The following is a 22,467-nucleotide window of genomic DNA, read 5'->3' on the forward strand; positions in this document are numbered from 1 at the left end:
TCTGCCCCCGCTAATTTAACTGTGGCATGCATGTACTTTGTCTTTTGGTCTTCAGATCCCCCAAGGAGGTTTTAAAAATCTAAAATGGTTTTTTACTTTAGAAATTTATAAAACTTGGTTTAAATAGCATGAAAGTAGAAATTAAATTCACAAGTAAAACTATTATTGTTTCAATATAATTACTGAAACTTAAGCTGGCACGGAGTGATCATTATGGACATATTTCTTGTAAAAATACCATAAGGATGTGTGGTGGCTCACATTAAAATTATGGTACTAACAAGGCTGAGACAGAGACTTGAGAGTCTAACTCTCGGCAGGACTACATATAACACTCTGCCTCAAAACCTTAAGTAAAAGCTGGAGGCAGTGGTGCACACCTTTAACCCAGAAGTCAGAGGGAGGAGGATCTCTGTGAGCTCGAGGTCAACCTGGTCTACATATCAAGTCCCAGGCCAACCAAGGCTTCCTCATACTGAGACACTGTCTCAAAAAAAGTAAGCCAAACCAAACCAATCAAAGAAAACTTTAAAGAAATGAAATTAAAAAAGAAAGACTACTTAGCTATTTAGAAGACTCAGGGTCTTCCAGCTTCTGCTGACTGATCCCACTCGGGCGTCTGTCTCTAAAGGTGCTGGGCCTGGCATAGCTGAGAGGAGGAACGGTCTAACGTGTATGGCAGCTCACGATTAGTTAGTGATCACTCTGAGTGCTTCAAGGCCTGAAAATGCAGGTTTACGTGGATGCACATTTAGATTTTCCATTTTATTTAGGACCTACTGTTACCTTCTATCATATTGTTATAAACGCTAATCCAACAATTCTGTGAATAGAGGTATAATAAGTAACAGACTGAAATAAATCTGTATTGTTTAAGGGTTTCATTTGTTAAATTGGTATTCATGGGTGTGGCCTTAAAAAAAAAAAAATGGTACCCAGAGCTTCTACCATCAACCATAACTTTCTTATGTATTAGTAGAAAGTAATTCTTAAATAATTGCATTTTATTTTGCTTGATTTGGAATGTTTTATTTGTTTTAAATTATTTTGTATGTTTTCATTTATAAATTAAAGAGAATTTTTCATTAATTTAACAGTTTAATTTCAATTCTCTCCGTATAGGTGTGGTAGGAAATGATGTGAAGTCCCTTTATTCCATCATTAGCCCTCCCGTGGCTAAGTAAGTACTATCATTGTACTGGTGTCCATAGGCTGCTGAGGAAGTTTACAAGTCTTCGACAGGCTTTATCAGTGGCTTATTTAATTCTCTGTAAATGCTAGTGTGCATCTCAAAAGACATTTTTCCTCAGTTAAATTTTTTAAAGTAACAAATAAATATAAGATATTCTTAAGGTTGTTATTAGCCTTTTTGTGACTTAGCTGTTCTGTCTGATAATGTGATAGGTTGGATGCATCAGTGGGAGTGGGTAAGGAACAAGAGAGTTATGGGTGAATATGACCTTAATATGTTACATATGTGTATGAAAATACCATAGTACAATTCATTATTGCGTATACTTAACATATGCTGATATTAAAACCAAAATATGTTTTGCTTTTTTCTTTGTACATAATTACACATATTATAGGAATACTAACTAATCACCTTTAGAATTTGTACAGTGTAGATATTTTGGTTATAATATGTACCTCATGATGCATGCCTCTTTTCCCCCTTTAAACAGAATTCGCAACATTGGAATTATGGCTCATATTGATGCAGGGAAAACTACCACCACAGAGCGAATTTTATACTATTCCGGATACACAAGATCATTGGGAGGTTAGAATGGATTCCTCCTCTCCCCAATCCCCACTAGCAAAAGAAGTCAACTAGAATGTGGCATGGAGTCTGATGTCTAAACGACAACATTAAGATAAGGTAGCTGGCAAAACCACCAGAGGGTCTTCTGAGATTTAAGTGAACACTGAGTCCCCCTAGGCCGTCAAGGGCCTCATGTGACACTGGAACCACACGTAGCATTAGATGTTTCTTTCTACAAGAGCATCCTAGTGAGAAGACTCAGTTACAGTTTCCAGGGGACATTTCATACCTCACTCAGGGAAGCCCAAGGTATGTAACTCCAAACTGTATTTCTTCCCAAGTCAGTAGAATTTGCCAGTAAGAACATAGGTTTTATTTTGGATTGTGTGTGTGTGTGTGTGAGAGAGAGAGAGAGAGAGAGAGCCATATAATTGACATGCTTATATCGTCTGATTTTTAGAAGGAAAAAAAACTGGAAAGTTAAGGTCAAAATCTCTATGGAAAAGGAGACAGTTCTGTTAATCCTTATCTTAGTGTTGTATTTTCCGAAGTCTGCAGTTTTCTGCTCAATTGTAGCTTTTGAAAATTGTAGTTAATTCTTAGTAGGCTTGCACTTATGGTTCCCCACAGCAGCTTTTTAGTTTTATTTGCATCAATTTTTCTGTGTATTCCTTGTTTATTTTTTAACAATTTCATATGGACATATAATGTATTTCATCCATCATTAACTTCTTTTGTTCCCCACACCCTCTTCCTGACCCCCTTCCCAACTGGTCCATTTTTCATGTTCATGTCTATGTATGAATAGATCTGTATGAGTGTGACTGTGAGTGTGTCTGAACATGTGTGTGAGAGAGTGAAAGTGTCTGTGAGAGTGTGTATGTCAGTGTGTGTGTGTGTGTGTGTGTGTCAGTGTGTGTGTGAGTCAACGAATTTAAAAGTGTATTTGCGTGAGCATAGATCAGGGGTTTCTGTTTTTAAGTAAATCTGGCTGAGCCCTTGGTGGGTTCAGAGGTCTAGTTTTGACATGTTCCTATTGGGAGCCATTTTCCTAGACTCTTGGAAACATAACTGACTTCATGCTTAGTAGAGGAAAAGAACATTAGGATTAGAGTCTTTATGATGGTAGATTCTTAAACATATGGTCACCTGGATTTTTCATTATTCTGTATTAATGAGTATGTCTGACAGCAAGATGTGGGGCATTATCAGGATTCTATTGTTTTGTACATCTGATGATCATCCTTCCCTCACATCCTGAGTTTGGATACCTGAAATGAGTGTGTAATTTCTAAGTTTCATTTTTTTTTTAACTATGAAAAGCTGTAATCAATTTATAGTCAATACAGTTTAAGTATTCTTTTTCTATTGTGATTGAGATATCAGAAATGTTTCAGATGTTTCTATTTTTAAGTTTAGGAATATTTACAATTGACTTCACTGATTGGGCATTCCTATTCTGGAAAATCTAGAACTAGAAATTGGAATTACTTCAAAATCTAAAGCATCAAGAACTGATTTTAAATTTCTGCAGGCCTAGAAACTAAATTGTACAGCTTGCTGACCCAGAGTTTGTTTTGTTGATTAGAATAATAATAATAACATAAGCTAGACGTATTGGTACACACTTTTAATCTCTACACTAGGGAGGCAGAGGCAGGCAGATCTCTGGGAGTTCAGGACTAGCCTGCACTATCTAGTGAATTCCAGGCCAGTCAGAGCTATACAACATAGCTAAGGTTGTTTCAAATACATTTCTTTATTTTCTCTGATATTAGTGTTGAGAGAGATAGAGTGTGTGTGTGTGTGTGTGTGTGTGTGTGTGTGTGTGTGTAAAGGGAAACAGGATGCCATTTTAGGGGTCTTCTGTTTATCTAAGTGGAAGTATGATGGTGTGATATCTTATATTCATGAATTTTGAATGATAGAAGTAACTTTCATGTGCTTATTGCATATAAATGTAATAAAAAAAAAGGTGTAACTCAAGAACCATTTGAGTGAGCTTTCAGGATTAAGTTTATACCTGGGTTTATTCTGAAGACTTCACCTCAGGACTTATTTGCAGGCAAATCCTTGCTCTGGAAATTTAGCAGTAAGAGTCCTTGTAAAGGGTGACTTAACTTGGGAAGAATGCTTCCTGTTCCTCATGCAGTGCGGCCACTCCTTGGTATTATTGAACTGGACTAGATCTTATACCCTGCCTCATTTTGTCCCTTTAACAGCTTGGTAAGGGTAATTCTTTCTTTTATGTTAGCTTTACCGCGCAGTCCAGATACTCAAGATGGTAGGATAGGAATAGAGTTAGGAGGGAGTTTAACCAGTGGGTTTCACTGAGCTGTTCTACCCCAGCAAGGGATGTGTGACACAGAGGGGATAAGAAACATCAAGCCAGGACGAAAGCGGAAGTGTGTGGTTTCCATGACTGAGCTACTAATCCCACTGAAAAAGCTTTTTCTCTTCTGAGGGGTTTATGTTGAGAACATAAAGGACTCTCGGTATTAGACTGAGTATTTGGGGGAGCTTTTTCTCAGAGCAGATTACCCTGGGAGGTAAGGTGTTGAGAACCAGTAGGATGCACTTGTTTTGCGTTAATCTGTGGCCTGTTTTTCCCGATTAGATGTCGATGATGGAGACACAGTGACAGATTTCATGGCACAAGAGCGAGAGAGGGGCATTACCATCCAGTCAGCAGCTGTGACATTTGACTGGAAAGGGTATAGAGTCAATTTGATTGACACACCAGGTATGATGTAGCTTCACCAGGCAGAAACTCTGTCACTGAGGCTGTTTCGGGGGTGGGGGGAGAGTTGTTTTTCAGTCATGGTCAGAAACATTTAATTTCCTCTTAGCCATTTCTTAACTTAAATGATAGCTTTATCTAGAGTTACAGGACTCCTCAGAAAAGGGTGGAGAAAAATGTATAGTGGTCAGTTAGGTGGGGGAATCTAAATGCAAGCCCAGAACTGAGGAGGGCATATACGTGAAACAGATGATGCTGTTTTGGTACCCACAGCAGAGAACAAGGCACAGCTGGGCTAGGGAAGCCGGCCTCATCTGTCTGTCCAGGAATTTTGCCTGTGTGTGCAGAGTTCTATATCTCCACTCATTACAACCATACTTCCCTTTCTGAGGCTTCTGGTGTATACAGCATCTGAAGACTTAGGCTCTGGCTGGACACCATGTCAGGAACGTCCACAATCATCCTCCTGGCCACCCAGTACCGTGGTGTTGGACTGAGGTTCCAGGCAGAAGTCAGCGTATCTGGTCTTCTGTATTCCTCAACTCACGGGGTGGGCACCTGGCCCAGTAGCTCTTGGGGTGCCAGGAATGGGTTCAATGGGCAGATCCCAACTGCTTGCCAGGCCGACCTCTGTTCTATGGGCTCAGAGGCTTGAGGACTGGCTTGGTCAGGCTCCTGTGACCCCTTGGAGTCAGTCCCTCTGTCTTACTCCCAGGCCTGGGGCTCTTCCCACAAGGGAGAGAAGACTGGGGGCCTCAGCTGAGCATATGTTTTTGTCGTATGTTCTGTTCCACCAGGCTGTGCAAGGCAGGTGGCACATGAGCAGGTCAAGGACCACAGCTGCCTCAGCTGCTGAGAGCTCAGGGCCATGGCCACTTCTGGAGGAAGAGGACAGATATTTGTAGATCTTTGTGAAGTCCACTGTGAAGTCTCTCTCTGTGGAGGAGCCAGCCAGGGACTTATTTGGTGACCTCAGAGGCGAGGCCAGAGGTGTCAGGGTTGGGTCAGAGGTTTCAGGAGTGGAGTCAGCAGCAGTCATAGGGGCAGGCTCAGAACTTCAAGGCCAGGATTGCTCTGCCCTCCTCGGGTACCCAAGAACAGCAGTGGCTTCCATAGGCCTTCGTGGTCTTGCCCAGCGTGACGTGCAGGAGTCTGATGGGCTCTGCACAGCAATGGTGGGCACATGGGAGAAATCTGCAGTCAGGGCATCCTCCAGTGGGCCTGGTAGTTTCTCCACAAGATCCATCCATACCTCTATGGGGAATGGGAGCTGTGCTTCTTGCCGTCTTAGACGTTCTGGGACACCTGGGTGCACCTTACAAATAACCTCACCATCCACAGGACCTTTGTGCGGCTGGATAAATCAGCAGATCTCAGCCCCACTGCGGCTCTGCAGCTCCTTGGCCAGCTCCATGGCGTCTGGCTCCGGCTGGCCCTGCCAAGCCTGGAGTAGTCTTAGTAGATACCGCATCTTGCTGGGGCTCCAAGTTTTGGGGCCTGTACCCTCACCTACGTAGCCAGGACCATCTGCCTTCACTGCGGTGACTTTGTGCCAGAATTCTGCAGGTCTCTTTCCTGATGGGCCTTCTTAGCCGTTTTAAGTGTACACTGTGAAACAGATCTTTAGAGCGTTTCGTTTTCTAGAACTGAAACTCTACTAGGTAGGCAACTGCTTTCCTTGCTCTTCTCCCTGCCGTTCTGCTTTCTACATCTGGTCACATGACTGTTCTCCACACCTCCTGGTAGTGGAATCACTGTATTTGATTTCTATGTAAATAGTCATTATTTTATATTGCTTAGAGAATAGTGGTATGAAAACAGTCTGTCCCCATTTACAACAGACACATTTTTTTCCTGGATCTTCTCAGCCCATAACTGCATCCCCAGATTCAGAGCCTGTGGGTGTGGAAGGCGACTGTGTGTTTAGTTTGTTCACTATGGATGTGGGTGGACAGATCGCTTCTTGAAGCATTCTTTCGGGGTTCACTTTCTTTTGTGTGTTCACTCAACGAGGCCATTGCTGATCCATGTGAGTGGTTGTTTTGTTTTTGAAGATTTTAAGTATTTCTTATTCTTTTCTTAGGTCACGTGGACTTTACCCTGGAGGTTGAGCGCTGCTTGAGAGTGTTGGATGGAGCAGTGGCGGTGTTTGATGCCTCCGCTGGTGTAGAGGTGAGCCTTTGCCAAAGTGAAGACAGAACAACAGTGTGTTTTTAAAACTGTAGACTGATCAGAATTAGTTCATTATAACCCTTTATTTGGTAAATCCATATAAATCAGGTTGTGGTAACAGGAAGTTGGAATTTATAATAAAATGTGATCTCAGAGTTTTTACAATGGCAGGAAAGTTTGTTATTTCTAGAAAATATGAAGGTTGATGTTGGGAATTGAGGCGGCTGGGATTCTGTTGATTTCAAACAAGTTCCCCTGCATTAGTTTCATGGGCTCTGTCAGAAGTCACAGAGTCACTAGGTGAGAGCCAGGGGACTTTATTAGACTCCATGTAGTAACCACCCTCGAGTCAACACCCCCCAAGTCTAGAGAGTGGCAGGAAAGGAGGCAGGGCCAGCTAGGCATGTGACGGGTAAGACGAGTGGAAATATTTTCAGTGTGTAATTAGCATCCCTCCATGTTGCTCTGCAGGACGGACACTGTCTATCTATTTTCTAGGGCAGTCAGCAAACCTACTTTTCCCACCAAGGGAGACAGTACCTCAATGACTGTTTGCTATGAAGCATCCTTAAAAGAGAAGGAGGGAGGGGGGAATGAGCACCTCAGGCAGTGCAGACCCATGAATAGTTACCTCCTCTCAGTTAATATAAGATTCTTAGGAGGGAGCTGTAGCTCATTTCTAGAGTATTTGCCTGGCTTGTGTGAGTACCTAGGTTCAAGTGCAGCATTGTTACCTTCTTGCCTATACACATAGGTATGCATTAAAGTACTCCAGTAAGTTCTGGAAATGGCTTTTTTAATAGGGCTTATTGCTAGTAGGATAAAATATGCTGTTTTTAGTTTTGTTTTGTTTTGCTTTGTTTCAGAAAGGGTCTCATGTATTATGGCTGATCTGGAACTTGCTATGTAGATGGAGCTGGGCTCAAACTCACAGAGACCCACTTGCCTCTGCCTCCCCAGGACTGGGATTAAAAGTGTGTGCCACCACCTGGTTTGTGCTGTGTCTATAGGGTAAGTTATTACCTTTAGGGTAAGTTATTGTCTTTAGTGAGTGTGCCCTTCATAATTGGCTTTGTTGAATATATAATGTATTTAAATTCTTCTGCCCTTAAATTATGTTAATTAAGTTATAAAAGTCAATATCTTAAAAATGGGTCAGATTGACACAGTGTGATACTCTAAGAAAGGTACAATAAATATGTGTTACACTGCTGCCCAAAATGTTTGGCCCATGTCTAATCATGTGACAGTGACTAGTAAAATCTAAATGAAAAGATGTGGCAGGGAGAACTACTTACAACTTTTCAGAAATTTGAAAAACAACAAAAACTTTTAATGTAAGCATTATAAATGATTAAGGGGAATCCTGAAGAACTATTCTAAATAAAAAAATTTAAAGACTCATGAAAATTGAATGTATTTTTAAATCCTTGGTTGGATCTGAAATTTAAAATGTATTAGAAGAAGACATCATTGAGGAAAACAGAAATTTGAATTATATACTATGTGAAAATATATGTTAAGCTTAAAATTTTCTGAATGTGACCATTATAATTGGTTATTTAGGAGAAAATTCTTATTTGGAAATAAATACATGTATCAACATATCCACTTATATAATTGGTCCATATTCAGGGCTTTTGAGAAGGAGCTATCAACATAAGATACCATTTTGTGAGCCAGGTAGTGATGGCACATCCTTTTAATACCAACACTTGGGAGGCCAAGGCAGGCAGATCTCAGTGAGTTCAAGGCCAGCCTAATCTATAAGGAGTGTTTCAGGACAGCCAGGACTGTTACACAGAGAAACCCTGCCTTGCAAAACCAAACCAAACAAACAAAAGGTACCATTTTGTACCCTGCAGAGTGACTAAACTTCAAAAGAGCAATAGCAAATATTGCTGAGGTTGGTTCAGCTGGAGCTCTCAGTTGTTGATAGGACAGTGAAACAATATAATGACACTAAAAGGCTGTTTGACAGTTCCTTATAAAGTTATATATACCTTCACTAAAACTCAATAATTCAGCCCAGTGGTGGTGGTGTACTCCTTTAATCCCAGCACTTGGGAGGCAGAGGCAGGCGGATCTCTGAGTTTGAGGCCAGCCTAGTCTACCAAGTGAGTTCCAGGACAGCTAGGGCTACACAGAGAAACCCTGTTTCAAACAAAACAAAACAAAACAAAACAAAAAACCAATAATTCCATATCTTTTTCCAAGGGGATGGAAGAGTTTCTTCACCCAAGATTTGTTCAGAATATTTATAGTGGCTAGACTTAGATAGCTGCTAGCCTCAAGCTAGCAGCTATCTAAGTGCATATCCATGATAGAGAAATCCATGATAGAGAAGCCGATCTGTCTGCATAAAGGGCAAGGTGGGCAAATCAGGAGCCATACTAGTTATATGAAACTCATGAGTAGGCAGAGTATGTACCTGTGGCAACATATCAGAACTGGTTTCTTACAGACAGCTGGAGAGGTATGAGAAAATTTCCTGGAGTGACAGACAGCATATTCTAAGTATTGATTTGGGTAGTAGTTACATAAGGTCTATTATCAAAACTCTATCTATATGCTTAGTCTGTGGATTTTGTTGTGTATAAATTTTAGCTAAACAAATAGAAAGCTAAACATTGGACTTTTCATGCTTCTCAGGCCTTAGAACTCTATGATATGAGGTACAGGTATGTTAATAGAATCAGACTATATTCATAAATTGAATGTGTACAGGAATGAAATCAATTAGACAAAAAGGATATGTGAATTACTTATCAATATAGGTAGTAGTCTGTCCCTTACACTTTACTGTACTGGTTTATGTGAACATTCAAATACTTCATTGAAATATGTGATTTTTATCATAATAGTGCTTTTATTATTACTTGTTCCTCAAGGCAAAATCCCTTTTTACATATCAAAAACTGACGTTAGGAGATGTGGTGGTATCTGCATGGAACTCCAGCACTTGGGATGTAGATGCAGGAGGATGAAGAGTTCAGGGTCAGCCTTGCTATGTAGCAAGTTTCAGGTCAGCCTAGGCTTTGTGAGACCTGCTTTAAAAAATAATAATAATTAAAATAAATAAGTTTATTATTACATACTGGGAAAAATGACATGAAACAAAAAGTAAGTCTCCTGGTTGTAACGTAAGTTCCCTTTTGAGAACTCTGCGTATCCCCCAGATTTCATGTCACTTTGTGTGGGAACCAAGTCCACCTAAAGCAGCATGAAGTGTCTTCCAGTCACTTCATTGTATTTCCTGTTGTGTTCTCCAGGGAGCCAACAGAGGGTCCCTGGAGATGGAGTGTAGGGGTCCTGATTCTTGCCAGCATGAGGCCCAATTCCACATCACCACAGATTCATGGATGTGTTCACCCTGTGTCTCACAACAGCCACATGCATTTTCTCTAATTTTTGTTTTAGGCCCAGACTCTCACTGTGTGGAAGCAAGCTGACAAACACAAGATACCCCGGATCTGCTTTTTAAACAAGATGGACAAAACTGGAGCAAGGTGTGTGAAGAATGCTTCCTAGGCTATTAAGGTTACAGAGCAATCATGGCTCATAGCTTCAGTTTAGAAAAGCAATTCTAAGTATAATGACATGCTTTAGACATATAGATAAGTATATTTAATAAAGATATGTAATTATAAATGTGGAATCTTAAAAACACAATTTAAAATAAATTTCAACGCAGCTCAATTGTCGTTGAGAGCTGCTAAGTGGTGAGCCATCTGGATCTCTGAGCACATTTTGTAGAATCCTGACGGAGTGCAGTCTTGCTGTTTCTACTGATTCTCTTTGGAGCTCAACAGCACCCCACCTTTGCTCCTGAAGGCTGCTGTGATCTCTTGATGGCTGGAGGTAGAGGGTAGGGTTGTTCCCTATGGATAACTCGGAGAATGATGTCTTTCTGTGTCTTCTGATGTTCTTTAGTTAGTGGGTATTAGGCGCAACAAAAGGGAACTGGCAAGGAGAAGGTCCTGAGTGTAAAGCAGCGGATGATTTAATGCTGAGATGCATCAACTAAGTATCAAGGTTTATTTAGAGTGGCAAGCCAAAATGGTTTATTGTTCCAGTAACAGAGAATCAAAAATATATGGAGGAGTTGGTAAAATGTAAACAGGATCAAGAATGCTAAGGATTGTGGAGGAAATGTAGGAAGACATCTTGGGCAGTGGTGAGAAGGTAGTAAAAGTTAAACAAGAACTGCCCTTTCCCAAGACATCAGTCATGTGCTTTGCAGTTATGTGACTTCTTTGGCAACTCTGTTTAAAGTACCCTTGATTACTAAAGGCACAGTGACCTGGAGCATTTGCTAGACTGAGCCTTTGGAGTTTCCCATCTGGAGCCTCTAGTAGTTCATAGAAGTACTAACTGATTGACTTTAAGTGTCTGTAGTAAGGAGGAGGGCAATGCCTGGATTCTAGGCTAGTTCTCAAAGATGTTGGGGCCAGAGTGATGTATACATACATACATACATAACATACATACATACATACATGCCAACTGCAGCATATGTACTGTAGGTAGACCACCTCAGTGCTAGCATAGAAACAAGCATCATAGCATACGATGTTAATACCTAAGATTAAATCACAGAACGTTAGTCAGTCTGACTCTCAGAAGAGAACCAACAGCATATATAGCTATGGATGAAAGACTGCTTAATTTAAATGGAATCTTGCATTTGTGACTCTAATCTTAGCATCACAATTGGGTTATATGGGAAGTAAGATTCTGGGATACAATATAGGCTGATTGATGTTTATTCGGGGAGAAATCACTTACACCAGAAACAGATGACCACTGCGGGTTCCCACTCCAAGGATGCCCCGGAAGCTCTGTCTCCAACCAGGAAGTAAAAGAGAGAGCTGGGGTCTGGGACCCCAGACCTAGACCCCATAGGTCATGTCCATACCTGTCCCCATGCCCCAGTGGGCATGGTCAGGGCAACATCTCACTACAATTCCCCTTTTAGTCTAAAGGAAAGATTTAGGCTTGATATAAAACTATATACAAAGACAGTAAATACCAAGTATGCTCTAGGAAAAGGAAAAGTCAGAACATACACACTTAAGACCTATTGCCAGTGAGGTAACAAGATGAAATGGCAAGAACTACAATGTGACATTTGCGATAACAATTCCTTAAACTTCCCCATGATGAGATAATAGTAAATACTCTATTGCTGCTACCAGCTTTATTTAAGATACTGCCTACCCTGTGGGAAAATGACATACTGAGCATTATGGAGAACATAAAGGGCTGTGTTAGAGAACATTCTTAAGCCTGTTTTGAGAGGTTTTACTGTGTTTCTAAAGGATGGTCTTGCTTTTTACAGTTTTAACTATGCAGTTGAAAGCATCAGGGAGAAGTTAAAAGCAAAACCTCTGCTTCTACAGGTAATTGGTTAACTGATAATACATTCTAGTATTTCCTCATCAATTTATTGTGGCATACATACTTTTGAAATAAACTCAAACTGTAAGTAAGTACAGCTAAAGATTTTGATTAAAATAGTTAAGATTTGAGGAAAGTGGTATAATGGTAAGTTTTGTCACCATGCTCTGACTTACAGCTGCCAATTGGTGAAGCCAAAACTTTCAAAGGAGTGGTAGATGTAGTAAACAAAGAAAAACTTGTTTGGAATCCTAACTCTGGTGATGGAAAAGACTTTGAGAGAAAACCCCTCTTGGAAACAAGTGATCCGGGATTGCTGAAGGAGGCTATTGAAGCAAGGAACTCCTTAATTGAACAAGTAAATACTTAATTTTAAAATTCTGTAAGTGTTCAGTAATTTTTTGACAGATTTATTCTGAACCTTTATATAAAATTACGTATGTAATATGATAGTGAATGAATGTGTCTACCACTCAAACAAGTAAAATAGTAACTGCCTGCTTTCTGTTTATCTATACATCCTGGTTTCTATTTATACATCATTTTTAGTTGTCTTTTTTTTTTCTTTTTCTTTTTTCTTTTGCATTTTACTAAAAATTTATTCTATACAACTTGAAATATAGACTCTAACCCTTTTGGCATTGCAGACTGTCCAATTTTCTGTAAACTTGTTACTGATTTTGATCAGAGGGGGGAAGGTGCAACAATGTTGGGGGTAAAATCTCCCACACAGGCACACTTAGTTGTCTTTTTTTCTTTTAAGATGTATTTATTTATTTTTACGTGAATGAGAGTTTTTCCTGCATATGCTTGTATTTCCCATCTGCCTAGCACCCAGAGTGGTCAAAAGAAGGCATTGGGATCCTGTGGAACTGGAGTATCAGATGGCTGAGGGCTGCCATGTAGGTGCTGATATATGAACTCAGGTTCTCTGCAAGAGCAACCAGTACTCTAACGGCTGAGTCATCTCGATAGCCCAAGTTTCATTTTATTGTGTATGTGCTCAGGGTTGAACCTAGGACTTGGTAGATAGATGCTAAGTGTGTGCTTTATCACTGAGCTATGCTCCACACACCCCAACACATGTTAGTCTTAGCATTAGTTTGCATATTCTGTCCTTATAAAAGGAACAGTATAGTTTGTGTTTTCTTAGTAACTGTAGGTATGTGTAGTGACAGTTATTTTCAGTGTTGTATGGTGTTCTAATATATTATTATAGTACAGTTTATTGTTCTCTCATGGATTGACTTGAACTTGCTTTTCTCTTTCTGTTAGAAATAACATTGCTGAGTTTGTTGTGGCATTCCTCTGTAGTCCAGTGCTTTCGAGATTGAGGCAGGAGGGTTTATGTGAGTTTTAAGGCCAGCCCAGGCTCCATAGTGAGTTCTAGGCCAACCTGGAACTATAGGCAAACAGAGAAACCATAGTCTTCCTCCTGTGTGATGTGCAAAAATTTTCCTGAAATCTCAGCAACAGAATCTCTGCATCAGGGAACCTGCCTATGTTCTACTTTACCAGATGTCAGATTGCTTAGAAGAAACTAAAGCCATCAATTTATTACAGTTAGTGTATAGATAGGGTCTGCCTTGGCTCCCAAAACTTTAATAGAAAATAGCAAGATTGTTAATGCTGTATTATTTACACTCTACCAGTATTTGTGGCAATAAATAAAACATATCTTAGGCTTCTTGAATCTTCCAGTAAAGCATTTGAACCTTTGATTTTTCACTTCAAAATTGAATTGGTCCACGTTAAAAAAAAAAAAAAAATTTAGGACAGTCTTGACTGTTTTGCCCAGACTTGCCTGGGACACACCATCCTACTGCCTTAGACTCTTGAGTACTATATTACAAGTGTGGGCTACCATGCCTGTTCAGTCCAAACAGATTCTGGCAGCATTTTCTAACACCTGTGTTGTATAGGTAGATATTTTTAGAGAAATTATTTGCTGTTTATAACTTATAGTATTCATTGACTTCAAAATGAACATAATAATGGCAGTTATTGGGTTGTAGTTGTTGAGGCTCTGAGGTCTGGTGTCTGCTGGTTCAGTGCTATACATGCACTCTTGTTCTCACAACCATGTATCATTCCCACTTTACAGATACAGAGTCAGGAACTTAGACTGTTTAAAAGTTTACAGCTAATAAAGGGAGAGCTGGGATCTGAACTCGGGTCAGTATCAGATCAGAGGTCAGACTGCTACCCACTTTGCTACATTGCTCTTCTCTCTCTCTCTCTCTCTGTCTCTGTCTCTGTCTGTCTGTCTCTGTCTCTCTGTCTGTCTGTCTCTATGTAGTCCTGTCTGGCCTAGAACTTGCCTTGTATACCAGGCAGCCTTGAACTCACAGATCTGCCTGCTTGAGCCTCCCAAATCCCAGGATCAAAGGCATGCCGCCATGGCTCCCTGCTAGCCTGCTTCTCTACATTAGTAAAGCATAAGAAGAGCAGGAGTAGAATTGACAATGATCATGAATTAGACACATAATTGGCTCCTTTTGAGTGTGTGTATGTGTGTGCGTGTGTGTAATTTTAATACTGGACAGTTACACACATAAAGAATGATCTTATCATCCAGATGGATAGTCAAAACACAATTGCACATACTGCTTTTACTAGAACATGATAATGTATGTTGTGCATAAAGAAAATGTGATATTAGTACCTAATAACAGGTGCTGATTGTGTGTGTGTGTGTGTGTGTGTGTGTGTGTGTGTGTGTGTGTATGTATGTGGATAAAATTTAGACAACAAGTGTAAGGAGTACGGTTTTTCCGCCCGCCGCCTGGTATTGTCCTCCACCGCGCCAGCCCCAAATAATACACAGAGACTCTGTATTTGATACAATACTGTTGGCCCGGTTACTTGTTTCTTATCGGCTAGCTCTGCCTTTAATTATTAACCCATTTCTGCTGATCTATGTATTTTCACATGGCCTTCTCTTACCGGGGAGGCGGCTGGCGTCCAGCTCTCTCCTGACTCTCCATCTTGACTCTCCATCTTGACTCTCCTTCTTACTACTTCCTATTTCCTCCTTGTCTCCTAGTCCCTCCTATCTTCCTTTCCTATTGGCCAACAGTGCTTTATTATTAACCAGTATGAGAAACATATACAGAATGACATCTCCCATTAAACAAGACTACTTCAGGTACATTAGCTAAAAAGCAAACAAACAAACCAAACCCCACAAGTATGTTGGTGAGTGTTGAACAAATGTAATCCTTAGTTACTGCAGTGGGAATAAAGTGACAGTTACAATAGAAAACCATGGAGAAGCCGGGTGTTGGTGGCACCAGTGTTTAACCCTAGCACTTGGGAGGCAGAGGCAGAGGCAGGTGGATCTCTGTTACTAGTAGGTTTTCCTGCCGGTCTGGTCCCACTGCTACACCAGCCCCAATTAACACAGATCTCTGTGATTTTGAGGCCAGTCTGGTCTACAAAATCTAGTTCCAGGACAGGCTCCAAAGCAATACAGAAAAACCCTATCTCAAAAAACCAAAAAAGAAAGAAAAGAGGCAATAGTTAAGAGCATTTGTTCTTACAGAGGACCTAGGTTCAATTCCCAGCACCTACACAGCAGCCAACAACTGTCTGTAACTCTAGTTCCAGAGTATCTGACACTTTGTTCTACCCTGTGCAAGCACCAGGCACACATGTGACACACACGCTTACATTCAGACAAAACACTCATGCAAAAGATGAACATAGTACATCTAAAAGAGAGAGAGAGAGAGAAAAGAAAGGAAGGAATGAGGGAGAGAAGGAGAAAGGCATATGGGAAGTACCAAATGGAGGCTCCTACAAGCGTTCCATTTGAGGTATGTACCCCAAAGAATTAAAAAGTGTCTTAAAACCACCTCCATTCCTAGTAGCATTATTCACAGTAGACCATAGCAGAAGCAACTCAAGTGGTCATTAACAGATGAGTAGATCAATAAAATGTAGACTGTTACTCTCCCTTATACGGGAAGGGAATTCTGATATAAGGGGCAACATTAGTAAACCCAAGGCCATTGTGCTCGTGAAATACACCAACTACAAATGCTAGCTGGCCCTTTGTTGTGAGGAAACTCAGCAGAGACAGAGGCTCAAGAATAGGAAGATGGAGAGTTGTTTAGGCTGTCTGTTTGCAAATTGAAACATTTAGGAGCTTACATAATAATAATAATACAAATGAGCTTAACTCTATTGATCTATACTTAAAAATGATGATGATAACAGACTACTTTTAGGCTACAATGGTGAAACTTGAACCACAGAAGTTTATCTTCAATTGATACCCTAAATGTGAACCAGAGTCAGTTTTCTGTGTCTTTAGAGGTGAAATGTAATGATGATGATAATAGCTGACCATTATGGACATTTACTGTCTGTTCTGAAAGTGAGTTTAGAATTGGCTATTGATCCTCAGTACAGTCCTGGACTGAGGAAAGTGACCTGGACCAGCAGGCTTTTCTTCCGTGATAGGGTCCTGATGGGGTGTGTGACACAGAGAGAAGATAAATAAAAACTGGGCCTGTGAGGCCTTGCATACCTTTTGTCTTATGTACACAAATTCATTAAGCAGTATAGCATTTTCAATTTCCAGTTTCTTTTTCTTTGCAAAACAAAACAAAAACCAAAGTATGTTTTCAAAAGTTACAAACAATTGTTTGGCGTGCACATGGCAGGTTGTGCAACTGCCTTGAAAGATCTCCCCGGTGCATACATGTCAAGTTGGTTGCTAAGGGTGAAACTAAAATGCAAATTGTGCAAGTTTTTTTTTTTTTTTTTTTATACAGGTTGCAGATTTGGATGATGAATTTGCTGACCTGGTTTTAGGAGAATTTAGTGAAAATTTTGATTTGGTACCAGCTGAAAAGGTAATGTGTTATTCATTCATTTCGACAAAATTTTACTAAATGAATATGGTTTGGTTTTTTCTGTCTTAGGAGTGTGTGTGTGTATATATATATATATATATATATATATATATATATATATGTATGTATATATATGTGTGTGTGTGTGTGTGTGTTAACTTTTTACACTATTAAAAAATGATGGCTTATGCTGAGGAGTGTTGGTGTATACCCTTAATCCCAGCACTCAGGAAGCAGAGGCACATGGATCTCTGTGAGTTCGAGGCCAGCCAGGTCTACAGAGTGAGTTCCAGGACAGCCAAGGCTACACAGAGAAACCCTGCCTTGAGAAACCAAAATAAATAAATAAATCAATTAAAAAATGGTGGCTTAAAAATGAAAGTCACTGCTCATATAAGACCTAATGCCAGCGGCATGCTGTTCCCAGACACACTCTACAGCGTTAGCAGTGGGCTCATTTTCCCTTTACATGCATGAAGTCGGGGTCTTTGGTTTTCTCATATCAGTAGCTCTGTAATTGGGCCTGAGGCCCACTGCGCAGGGGGAATTCTCCCTGGTACTGGAAACCTAGACAACTACCTGGAGCTAGTGAGGTCGTGATTCTTAGAGGAGGGGAACCTACGACTGCCACTTCCCTGGGTCAGCAGAATTGCTAGCTGCAGTCTAACCCTCGTCCTTACACCCACAGTGAGTATAGTGCTCACCATGCTTCACAGAAGCTTCTCTGCAGCAGACAGACGGCTACAGACAACCACAGCTGGTCAGTGCAGAGACCTGCCCCAGGGAATACAACCTTTTGTCAGTATTTTTAAACATCCATTGTATCTTAAACTTTTCTATCTTCTAAAGCTTTGCTGTATTTTCAGAGGCCTCACTGTAGTGCTCATAAAGACTTATTCCAGTGAACAGGAGACACCAGACACCCACCATGCTGAGTAGTGATTAATGCTATAAAAAAATATAGCCATCAGAAGGGTGGAGGTGTGTGGAAGAGTGCTGTTCTACATTTGGGGCAAGCCTCTGACTGAGGGATTCTGACGGAGACTGGTGTACTGTGCACAAATCTCTGTTCATTTTCTGTGTCTGCCTTTAGCTACAGACTGCAATACACAGAGTAACAGTGGCTCGGGCTGCAGTGCCTGTGCTGTGTGGGAGTGCCTTGAAAAACAAGGGTGTTCAGCCCTTGCTGGATGCCATTACTAAGTACTTGCCATCACCCGAAGAACGCGAGTATGGGTTTCTGTAAGTATGTGACCGGATACATTAAATTCATATGCTTGAAAAAAATGAATAGGCCTTGCTTCATAAAAGTAGTCATTTAAATGGCCGTTAAGAAAAAGACAGTGATGGAGAGTATCTCTGTAAATGATATATAGCCATAGTAATTTTCACTTGAGAAAGATTTTTTTCCCCTCTTTTAAACCCTGTGGTAGTTATGGGTGGAGCTGTGAATGGAGGCGCCTCTTCCCATGAGTGTTGTTGGGCCACCTCAGTTGGGTGTTTCGTTTTTGTTTTTGAGGGAGGTTGTTACTCATTTAGTAGATATGTTTATATTCACCTGGATTTCAGGGTTTTCCTGTGGTAAAGTATTCTGTGGCTGTAGAAAAAGACCATTGTTTTCTCCCTGCTGTCCAGGTGTGTACTTGCATAGTAGATCTCTAACATCTAACATCTAACGCTAACATAAGTAGCGTTAAGCAGAAGAAAAATGGGTTTTGTGTTAATGATGACAGCTCTAAATTGGAAAGGTATCGTGTGAAGTAAGAATGGGCATGGCTTCATGCTGTGTAGCCTTGTCCCAGCTAATCCAAGTTACTTAACCTCTACATCAATGAAGTGTAGGCGATGGTACTCATTTCCCACTACAACTTATAAAAATCCAGTAAGTTAATATTCATTAAGCATAAGGACTGATGCTGGGATATAGAAAGTTTCCATGTTTGTATCAGTAAGGTTAAAGGCAGGAGGACTAGGAATGTCATTGGGGAAAGGCTATTGTTAGAAGTGCTTAACTTACTCTGAGTCATGAACTTCCTTGAGACTGATGAAAATGCCACTCATCTTAGCTCAGAAAAATGCACCTATGCATAAAGTCTGTTGGTTTCTGGAAAATTCAAACTTCTATGTCTCTTTAAGAATACAAGCTCTGGAGCTGGAGAGATGGCTCAGTGGTTAATAGCAGTGGCTGCTCTTCCAGAGATCCTGAGTTCAATTCCCAGCAACCTAATGGTGGCTCACAACCGTCCATAATGAGATCTGGTTCCCTCTTCTAAAAAACAAAGAAAGAAAAAGAAAGAAAGAAAGAAAAGAATACCATTTCTGTAAACAAGTTATAGTTTCTACTGTAGATTGATGGCATTATTCAGCTAGACAGGAAATGAATTGAGAGCCTGACAACAACAATTGGAAAGAATATTCATTCATCCTATAGATTCCTTGGTTTTATGACTTTTGACCTTTGAAGGAATGCTTTTTTAAGCAGAGAGTTCATGCAATGAAGATGTTTGCAAATATGGCAGAACTTGAAAGAGAACCCATTAGTTTTAGTTTTGCAGATTTATTGGTAAGACCTCCATTAAGTATTTTAGTCAGTGATGGCAGAGAGGGTTGTAGTGGCATCACTTACTGAGCCTGAATAACTCTACTAAAGATGCATGAGATCTTTGGGAGGACCCTGGTGATTTGTGCAGACAGCTGGTTCTTCTCTAATCCCTCCTTTGTCTTGCAGGCAGTGGTATAAGGGTGACTTGTGTGCATTGGCATTTAAAGTGCTGCACGACAAGCAACGAGGACCCCTGGTTTTTCTGCGTATTTACTCGGGCACACTGACGCCCCAGTTGGCCATCCATAACATTAATAGAAACTGCACGTAAGGGGAAGCTTTGGTTATTTTCTAAAACTGCACTCACTTACTTAAAAGTACTTTACTGATAGAAGTCATGGTTCTTATAGGGAGAGAATGAGTCGTCTGCTTTTGCCATTTGCTGACCAACACGTAGAAATCCCTTCCTTGACTGCTGGTAACATCGCTTTGACAGTTGGTCTTAAACAAGTGAGTGACCACATGGGTTCCATAGCAAATCATGTACATGTGATTTATAAATATGATCTATAAATATTTATAATAGCAAAAAATTCACAAATCATCTGAATGTCATTATATGAATATGATGGCATATTCATCAATATGGTTGAATGTCATACATTTGCTAAAAAGAAAAATAGATTAAGAGAAACCCACAGAAAGGATGGATTGTAGTCAAATGAAGTTCAACTTCAAGTAAAGCTTATTACTTATTGACATGTATGTGCTAAGCTTATTTAAAATACTATTTTATTCTCGTGGAATCTTTGCCTGTTTGTGTATGGGGGGTATCTTTGAGCATGGGTGGCAGCCGGGGTATGGAGGGTGAGGGTTGTCTCTCTCTGTCATTAAGCTGCCCAGGCTTGCCTTGAACTTGCTGACTAGCCCTGGCTGGTCTCAAACTCTCTACTGCCATGCTTGGTAAGTGTTTACCTATTTTGATCATGGCAGAAAGTTTGATCTAACCTTACAACTGATCAGGTAATGATGAAAGACATTTTGCTAGTGGAGGCTCTTTTAAGAGCCAGGGTGTGGGTTTCTTTTGTTCCCAGTAGGTTCTCAGTCTATAACTTGTCAGTACTTGCACACAATAGGCACAGCTTAGAAATTTATAGAGTGAATGGAAGGAAATAGTTGGAGCCACATCTGGTTTGGGTGGGTTAAAACTCAAGACTCTCTTTCAGTTGAGATTAGTCAAATGTAGTTTTCCATTAAATTTTGGCATATCTCCTATTGGGATGAAATTGTTACTTTAATCTTTTTAACTCTTTATAATTAACTGCAGATTTCAGAAATGTTTAGGAGAAAACTTAACATGGTCTGAATTTTGTACCTGAGGTTTTTTGGAAAAAGGGTTTCTCTGTGCAGCCATGGCTATCCTGGAACTTTCTCTGTAGACCAGGCTGGCCTCAAACTCATAGATCTGCCTGCCTCTGCCTCCTGAATGCTGGGATTAAAGGTGTGAGTCTCCATGTCTGGCTGAACCTGTCTTTATTACTGTTATCTTCTCTGTCTTCCTAAAGGCTGGGCCTGCTCCTTTTGCACATTTGAAGGAGCACTGCAAACATTTGGAGAGTTGTCTACAGAGAGAAATCAGCACAGCCTTGATATGAGCAGGGCAGGAGTGAAATTGCAGTTTCAAAGTTTACATACAGTCCATACTACTTATGAGAGTATCTCAAGTTAATTTAAAATACTGCTTTATTCCCATGGAGCTTTTACTTAGTGCCCTTCTCTGTCTGTTGTGATTAATTGGATATTCGAGTTAATAGAGAATTTCCTGTGAAATAGATCTTACTGACCTGCCTTGCTATGATGGGAAATTCAGGCAGATGGATACTTTTTTCTTCTTTTTTCTTTTCTTTTCTTTTCTTTTTTTTTTTTTTTTTTTTTTTTTTTTTGCCATTAAATTTTGGTGTGGCATGTTTGTTAGAATTTGTTATTTGTTATTTGTTTCGTTATTTGTTAGAATTTATTACAGTGTCATTTTAGATAGAGTTCATTGTTTATATAAAGTTGTAAAATTTGTGAATTTATTTCTCTTAAGTTGAATGAGAAGAATGTGCTCCACTAATGTTTTGTCTTGTGGTTTTGGGTGGAAGATGACTGCTAATCAGGAAGTTGTCCCATTTGCTTGCAGACTGCCACTGGAGACACCATTGTCTCTTCCAAGTCCAGCGCCTTAGCTGCAGCCCGTCGAGCAGGAAGAGGAGAAAAGAAACCCGGGAAAAATGGTGAAGCAGAGAGTCTGCTGTTGGCTGGGGTGGAGATTCCAGATCCTGTTTTCTTTTGCACTATAGAACCCCCATCAATGGCTAAGCAGCCAGGTACAGACAGTATGGGTATCTGTAGCCTTTGGAAAGCAGTGTCACCTGTGGGGAATAATGTCACAGGGAGTCCTCAGGCAGTTTCCTGCTGATAGAGTTAAATTATGTATGCAGTGTTCTGCCTCCAGGCCAGAAGAGGACACCAGATCTCATTACAGATGGTTGTGAGCCACCATGTGGGTGCTGGGAATTGAACTCAGGACCTCTGGAAGAGCAGCCAGTGCTCCTAACCACTGAGCCATCTCTCCTTTACAGACCCCATATATATCTTGGGCATCTTTCTACTTTCATATTGTTCTCATTCTTAGCCTTGTAATACTTTTATTTGTTGTTGTGTTGGGTTGTTTTTGTTTGTTTGTTTGTTCTTGTTTTGGGTTTTTTTTTTGTTTGTTTGTTTTTGTTTTTTTAGACAGAGTTTCTCTGTGTAGCCCTGGCTGTCTTTGAACTGGATCTGTAGACCAGACTGGCCTTGAACTCAAAGAGATCCGCCTGCCTCTGCCTCCAGAGTTTTAGGATTAAAGTTGTGCACCACCACCACCCAGCCTTTAATACTTTTTATAGGATTCCAAGTAATTGACCCTCCCTTGCCATGCCCTCGAAATGTATTAGATTAATTA

The 22,467-nt window shown here is 40.4% G+C and overlaps 1 protein-coding gene across 3 annotated transcripts in view; it reads left to right on the forward strand.

The window, feature by feature from the left end:
* Gfm2 (GTP dependent ribosome recycling factor mitochondrial 2) overlaps window positions 1–22,467 on the forward strand; it is a 32,753-nt gene that overhangs the window by 1,727 nt on the left and 8,559 nt on the right. The window contains exons 3-14 of one of the 3 annotated variants that reach the window (XM_051183020.1): window positions 1,123–1,180; window positions 1,686–1,783; window positions 4,383–4,508; window positions 6,589–6,677; window positions 10,098–10,186; window positions 12,019–12,079; window positions 12,256–12,435; window positions 16,859–16,939; window positions 18,033–18,181; window positions 19,668–19,808; window positions 19,892–19,991; window positions 21,664–21,850. In XM_051183020.1, coding sequence (XP_051038977.1) covers window positions 1,123–1,180; window positions 1,686–1,783; window positions 4,383–4,508; window positions 6,589–6,677; window positions 10,098–10,186; window positions 12,019–12,079; window positions 12,256–12,435; window positions 16,859–16,939; window positions 18,033–18,181; window positions 19,668–19,808; window positions 19,892–19,991; window positions 21,664–21,850 — 1,359 coding nt within the window. Of the gene's footprint in view, window positions 1–1,122; window positions 1,181–1,685; window positions 1,883–4,382; window positions 4,509–6,588; window positions 6,678–10,097; window positions 10,187–12,018; window positions 12,080–12,255; window positions 12,436–16,858; window positions 16,940–18,032; window positions 18,182–19,667; window positions 19,809–19,891; window positions 19,992–21,663; window positions 21,851–22,467 lie in introns of those variants that run through there. The other 2 variants (XM_051183022.1, XM_051183021.1) reach the window with 2 other exon arrangements.

The sequence above is a fragment of the Phodopus roborovskii genome, unplaced genomic scaffold (assembly GCF_943737965.1).
Source record: "Phodopus roborovskii unplaced genomic scaffold, PHOROB, whole genome shotgun sequence".
In the NCBI taxonomy this organism is placed as follows: domain Eukaryota; kingdom Metazoa; phylum Chordata; class Mammalia; order Rodentia; family Cricetidae; genus Phodopus; species Phodopus roborovskii.